We start from the raw sequence: 7,238 nt of genomic DNA on the forward strand, positions 1-7,238 counted from the left end.
TTGTTGCTTTGCTGAGCTGTTGAGCTCACTCTTGCTTTCTGGTGGTTTTCAGGTTCTGGGAAAGGGAAGGAGGTCTTGGACTAGAGTTCAGAGTCTGATCTGTGATAGGTACTTTTGTACTTTTTGATTTTTGTACAGTCATGGCTCTTTCTGCTTTATTTTTCTGTCAGCCATGTACTGTATTTGTAGATGATTGTTTTGAGGAAAAGAAAGAAAAATATAGATGATTTGTTCCGCTGCATTTGATATTTTTAGTAGCTCTGGTCTGTTTTGTATAATATTTGGAAGATTCAGTTCAGTAAGCAAATTCCAAAGCCAGATCCTGGTTAGTTCGTTAAGCTGGTCGCGGGCCGATGCGGGGTGGGATCCGTCTCGGTTCGGGTCGTGACAATTCCTCTGCCATAGCCTTTCTCCAATGAGGATATTTCACAGCATCAGTATACGAAGTGGGTTCAGATATCTGTTCTGACTGAGAACAATTTTGCATATGAATCAGATTAAGCCGTTGGATTGGTTTTAAAGAGACTGTCTTATGCCTGGTAATCATAGGATGATTGGAACAGGGAGCAGTAGGTGGTATAGAATTGAGTGATTGAAGCAGAGGCTGAGAGGAAGAAGAAATTATATTTCGGCTATGCTGAGAGGAAGACTGTTGCTGGGGAGTAGCAGTCTGCTGAGTAGTTTTGGTAGATGCGGGTCTGGTTGAAGTACTAGGAAATGTGGAGCTGGTAGGATATGTATGCGTGGTTGGTACAAGAAGTGACGGAGGAAGCTGAGGTGAAGGTGAAGAATGCGAACATGATGTTTGTTTGAAAGGGAAATCAAGTTCATTGAATACGACATGTCGGGATGTTTAAACATTGTGTGTGTTGATGTCAAGGCACTTACAGCCTTTTGAGACGGGTGAGTATCCAATAAACACACAGCTGCGAGATCTGGACTCCAGTTTGTGTCTTTGAGTTGGCGAAATCCACGGGTAGCAGGCACACCCAAATACCTTAAATAAATGATAATCAGGTTTAGTGTGAAATAAAAGAGATAGAGGAGACCTGTAACCCGTGATAGCAGTAGGAAGCCTGTTGATAATGAACGAAGCCGTGAGCACGGCATCCGGCCAGAGTGATGGCAGAAGCGATGCAGTGGTAATCAAGGTTCGTGTTGTTTCAAGAAGATGTCTGTGCTTGCGCTCTGCCAGCCCATTCTGCTCAGGTGTGTAAGGGCAGGAGGTTTGATGTGCAATGCCGTGGTGACTGAGAAAATTCCTGAAATTATTATTTAAATACTCCATACCTCCATCAGATCTTAAGCATTTAATTGAAAATTGTGTTTGCTTTTCAACATAGGTTTTAAATTTTTGAAAAATTTCAAAGACTTCTGATTTGTGTCGCATGGGAAAAACCCACGTAAATCTAGAGAAGTCGTCGATAAAAACTACGTAATACAAAAAACCTTGATTAGAAGGTACTGGGGCTGGACCCCAAACATCAGTATGCACAATTGCAAGAGGTATAAAAGTGCGATGATTTTTATTTGAGAAAGGTAATCTATGACCTTTTGAGGTCGTACAAGCAGAACAAAAAGAAAAATTATGCGGGATGTTAAGACTTTTGTCGGAGGCAGATACAGCGTGAATAATTCTTGAGTGAGGGTGTCCCAAACGTTGATGCCAGAGATTTGCAATGTTGGAACTAGCTGTTAATGCTGTGGAGCCGTAGTTACTCTTGTTGGCCGATTGAATTGGATAGAGTCCTCTGCGATTTGGTCCCGTGAGCAATGTTTTGTTTGTCTTCAAATCCTTAATGGCAAAACCAGAGGGGTTAAAGTTCACTGATACATTATTATCTTGAGTCAAGTTAGAGATAGAAAGAAGATTATGTGATAAATGCGGAACATGAAATAAATTTTTAAGGTGTAGCTTACGATACGGTGTTGGCAGAATACCGTTGCCGGAGTGGGCAATGGATAGAGATCTGCCATCACCTATTGTAATTGAGTCAGTCCCAGTGTAAGATTGAGCCTGCGAGAGATTGTCCACCGAGTTTGTGAGATGTACTGACGCGCCCGAATCAAGATACCAATCAGGATTTTCATTGTCTGTAGCAGCTACCATCGCTGTGTTAGACGGATTTGTAGTGATCGGGTCAGGAGGATTGACAGAGTTTTTTAGTCTGTGCCAACAATTGTGTGCAAGATGTCCCCGCTTGTTGCATATCTGGCAGTAAGGAACATTTTGATTTGTGGATCTGGATGGCTGTGTCGACGATCTTGCACGTCCACGCCGACCACGGCCCCGATTGGAGTAAAGGGCAGTAGACGAATCTCCAAGTAGATTGTGACGAGCAGATTCCGATTGGAGATTTATTTCTTCTGTGATGAGTAATGAATATAGCGTGTCGAGGTCCATGGGGGATTGCATTGCCCGAATGGTGGTCTTGAGAGCATTATACGATGGTGGCAAGCCATTCATCGTATATAGGAGAACGTCTTCTTGATCAATCTCCGATCCGGCTGAGCTTATGTTATCAACAATGTTCTTGATTTGTTGCATATACTGTGTCATGCTTTGAGACTTCATCTGGATGTTATGCAGCTCATTTTTGAGCTGAATAACTCGTGATCGATTTGATGACTGGAGGCGTTTTTCAAGAGTCTGCCATATAGTAGATGTGGAGTTTAAATGAATAACATAAGAAAGAATGGCAGGGGACACAGTGGAGCACAACGCCGCTGCCAGATTTTGATCCACAAGAACCCATTCTTGATGTCTTGGATTGAGTTCTTTGCTACCATCTTGAAGTGTTTTGTGCGTCGCCGGAGGGGAAGTCGATGAAGAGAGATAGGAAGCAAACCCGTTTGCTGTTAATAATTTCATAACCTGCGATCGCCAAACTGGGTAGTTGTCCGATGACAGTTGCACGGGAACGATGATTTTGATGTTGGAGATAACGAATTTGAGGGAGGCAGGAATGATGAGAGCTTCTTCAAGAGGCTTTTCTTGACTTTCTTCGGTCTGAGAGGTCGAAGAGGAGTCCATGTCGAAACTTGAATGATTGTTGTCGGAAAGAAGAAAGAAGATGACCGGAAATGAATACCGGAACAAAACAGAGGAGAAAATCGAAAAGAAAAGATGTCAGGTACAAGCGACCTGCTATGATACCATGATAGCGTATTAGAAAACTAAAGAAATGTCTTCATTACATTAAGTGTGAGTACAGAGATATATTTATAGAGTCCTAGTCTAGTCCTAATACAAGCTTCTAGAATACAGGTAACAGATAACAGGTAATACAGGTATATGAATCGGTATGCTATATTATTCCTCACCAATTCCTCTTTGCAACTTATTTGTACGTAAGTGGCTTTTATGTTGTCGTCATCCCCATGGCCATCAGGGGAAAACCATATTGGAAGTGAGTCGGCATTGAAGTCTTTCCAATCGATATTTTGCAATGTATGTGTAAGCTCCACCAAGTTAATCCCCGGACAGTCCTCTATTTTTAGCCGTCGAAGCGCCGGAACTCCCGAGATCTTCTCCAGGTAAGGGATGTTTCCAATTTCAATGATTTCTAGAAAATGGGGGTTGTGCAGCTTTTTTAGGAGTTGGCGAGCCTTGCATATTCTTATTCTCTTCAAATAGCTATCTGACAGGACTTCTTCGGGAATTGACTTGAGCTTTGGGCATGCATAAATTTGCAAAACCTCCAAAAAAGGCATCACACGTATATCATTACCCAAACTACTCCACTCCTCCCAGCTATCCATATTTTCAAAGCTCAATAGCTTCATTCTTCGAAATAAGACAGAATTTTGATATGCATCATTTTCTATGTTGTTGTTTGTGTAGAATTCTGGGCCAATGTTTTTTATTGATGATGCACCTTCAATATAAAATGCTTCCAAGAAAGGCAGCAATCCTAATCCGTCAAGTTTCTTGCAATTGCTACAACCAGTTATTTTCAAAAATCGAATGTTAAATAGTCGAGATCCCAGCCAACTTGGTAGCTTGCATCCAAAATAGTTGGTAATTTTAAGAATTTTTAGTTGAACTGGAGGGCAGAGATCCTCAAAGACGACCTCAATTCTGTCGGAATCATCTGTACAAACTTCATTAGAATCTCTCTCCGAGCAACTCAGTATGAGTTCTTTGAGGTGTGGTTTGTCTTTGAGAGAAGCACTTTTTGTTTGAGAGCTGTCCAACACCCTTTCCAGCTTGCACAAATTTAATTGCCTGGTGGCCAATCAACAAGATCTGTTAGTTCTTAAATTCACTTAAATAAGAAATTATCATAATATAGCTTGGAAGTTTGAAGTGTAAGTATTTTGTATATGTTCGACATAATATGCTTAATCATTATAAAATGCTGGTGCATCATAGATAAGATTGTTAGTTTTTTGTTTTCTAATTAATTAGGTTTTTTTTTATGTAAACGTAGATAATTAGCACACAAAACAAGAGTAAAATTTTATTAAAACGCAATACAAAAACCTTAGCTCCGTGAGTGTCTCCAACTCCTTAACAGTAGAGGATTCCCGTGCAATACCCTTGTCTAGAGGCACAATGAATTCAAGAAGTTGTAGTTTGTTCAAATTTCCCACTCCCTGAGGTAGATGATCCAATGCGGTACCTTTAGTTGTCAGAGAACATAGATGATGCAACTTCATAATGCATGAAGGAAGATTACGGAGGTTTTCACACTCAGAAACATCAAGAATCCTCAGAGCATTGAGGTTTTGGATTGTTATGGGCAACTCCTTTATAGGAGTCTGCGATAGGTTTAGGTACCTTAGAAGCTTGAGGGAACCTAGGGATGCAGGCAACTCCGTAACTTTAGTTCCTCGAAGCCATAGTATCCGAAGATGACGAAGATGATTGAAGAGGTCATTATCAATATTATAGATGGTTTTATCAAAGGTCAAAAGAGTCCTCAACGACACCTGTTCTTGCAGACATTTTTTTTGGATCTTAGTCGTTTCATTATGGCCGCCTATAAAAGAAAGACGACGTAGCTTCTTTATCTTTCCATCGAATTCAGAATTTAAAATCTCTCTTTCTTCTGTAGCGACAAGATTCTCGTTTCTAGTTAGAAACTGTGAGAGTGAGTAGACAAGGTCATGCATCTTAAAATAGGCTGCTTCTATGTATACTCGATCTAGTATCACGAGGTTTCTCTGTACTAGTATTCTGAAGTACCTTTCTGCAACATCATGCGATGATCTATTCTTTTCATCATTGATGAGCCCCTCCTGGATCCAAAGGTTTTTTGCATTCATAATCTTAAAATATCTGCCTTTAGGAAACAAAGAACAATACAAGAAACATCGCTTGATATCCCTAGGCAGGTATTGGTAACTTATGTATAAAACAGAGTTGATTTCATCAGGAAGCCCTTTCACCTCCCAAGAGCTGCTCTTGAGAATAAACTCCCATGATTCTCTTGTTCTGCTCTGGCTTGACAACATCCCTCCTATTGCATTGATCGCTAGTGGCAGTCCATCACATTTTTTGACAAGTTCTATGCCGATATCTTTGAGGTTCCATTTGTCATCCTTCGCTTCCAGCTGCTCCCAAGCAGGAAAAGCTGACTTGCAGAGCAGTGACCACCCATCTTCTAGAGGCAATGACTGCACGCGTTGCGAGTGGACTGCCATCATCTGAGCTGCAACCTCTTCGTTTCTTGTGGTGACGAGCACCCTGCTTCCTTCTGCAACGCCCCTCTTTAGCAAGATTCTCAACATGTCATTCCATACTCTCTTAGTCTCCCACACATCATCCAACACCATAAATACCCTTTTGTCTTTCACCATATCGATAACCTTCTTACTGAGCGAGTCAAAATTGTGACAACGCTTACCATCTCCGCCAGCAGATGTTATGATGTTTCTCAATATATCATTTTCATTGTAATTCTGGGATACAGAGACCCACACATTTACCTGAAAGCGGCTTGCGATTATGTGATCATCAAATACTAATTTGGCCAGGGTGGTTTTGCCAATCCCTCCCATTCCAACGATGGCATATACAAGAGGGTTGTCGCGGTCATCATCTTTGGTCAACAACTTGATCAAGCGCCGAGCATCATCCTGTATTCTATTGCCCACTATATCTGAACGGACCACTACAGCGGTAGTCCTGTTATTCGATCTTATTTGGCTCTCCACCGGACCAGTAGGTGCAAAGTTAATCATAAACGATAATTCGGGTATTTGCCCTTTGATTTCGTCATTTAACTGTTTGTTAAGCCTTCGAAGATCGACACCAATCCGATGATTGGATGCAACTTTCTTGAAGCCGGAAATCTTGACAGATAACCAGAAGCGTACCTTGGTAGACGAAGAAGAACTCGACCTAACCTCTTTGCTGCTCATGCTTTCACTATTATTGATTTTGAGGGCGTCGTATTCTTCGAGCAGGTCCTCGATGTCGTACATAGCATGGTTGATTTGGTTGAGCCATCGTTTTGTGGAATCATCCTCGATGATTTTCTTCTCAGAGTCTTGGAGATAGCACTCAAGCCTTTCAAGGGTGTTCTGAAGTTTCTTCACATCGTCTACCAACCTTAACTGCATTGCTAACTCCTCCTTTGCCATGTTGAACAACGTCTCAAGCACCTTCGAAACAAGCAAGTTGATCGGCGTTACCATCTCAATCGTTTGCCCTATCTAATTGCTTGGATGAACTCAGTTCGATCCAAGTCGACACTTGCGCAGGAAGAGCTTCAGCTTCTCATAAAGACGAATGGATGAATTTCTTGTGGAGTGGACAGATCACAGATCTAACGCGTAAAAAAGGCTTTTGAGACCAATTATTGAAACGAAGATTCCTAATACAAATATCAGCCTTATAATTGACGACTTGCAATACGAAGGCCGAATATAAAAATAATTAAAAACTAAGGAATTACAAATATAACCTTTGAAATTTACACCGTTATAGTTTTTAACTATCAAATTCATAGGTTTCCCCCTTAAGCTGCCCTTAAAGGATTTATTTATCTCTGCTGATGATTGAATCCCTTAAATTGACTGATGTAACCTTCAACAACCATCGACATGATTATAGTGAATATGTACATACTATTAATTTTTCATTATGCTAATTAAGGATAGATTGATTTGAAGTAAAATGAGTATAAATATTTCAAATGCATAGATTATAAAAATATTAGTGCTTAATTTGAAATAAAAGAAATACAAATTAAAATTTTGAAGTATAAGAAATTCATAATTTAGTTTAT

At 40.5% G+C, this 7,238-nt stretch overlaps 1 protein-coding gene across 1 annotated transcript in view; it reads right to left on the reverse strand.

Moving 5' to 3' along the window:
* The window catches only part of LOC110093684, a 9,845-nt gene extending 3,120 nt beyond the window's left edge, over positions 1-6,725 (reverse strand). The window contains exons 1-5 of the mRNA XM_028692793.1: positions 4,487-6,725; positions 3,252-4,228; positions 3,093-3,145; positions 1,050-3,010; positions 889-997 (exon numbers count right to left, since the gene is read on the reverse strand). Coding sequence (XP_028548626.1) covers positions 889-997; positions 1,050-3,010; positions 3,093-3,145; positions 3,252-4,228; positions 4,487-6,645 — 5,259 coding nt within the window. The 5' untranslated portion in view covers positions 6,646-6,725. The remainder of the gene's footprint in view (positions 1-888; positions 998-1,049; positions 3,011-3,092; positions 3,146-3,251; positions 4,229-4,486) is intronic.
* Between the last annotated feature and the right edge of the window lie 513 nt (positions 6,726-7,238).

The sequence above is a fragment of the Dendrobium catenatum genome, unplaced genomic scaffold (genome assembly GCF_001605985.2).
Source record: "Dendrobium catenatum unplaced genomic scaffold, ASM160598v2 original_scaffold_280350, whole genome shotgun sequence".
NCBI lineage: Eukaryota > Viridiplantae > Streptophyta > Magnoliopsida > Asparagales > Orchidaceae > Dendrobium > Dendrobium catenatum.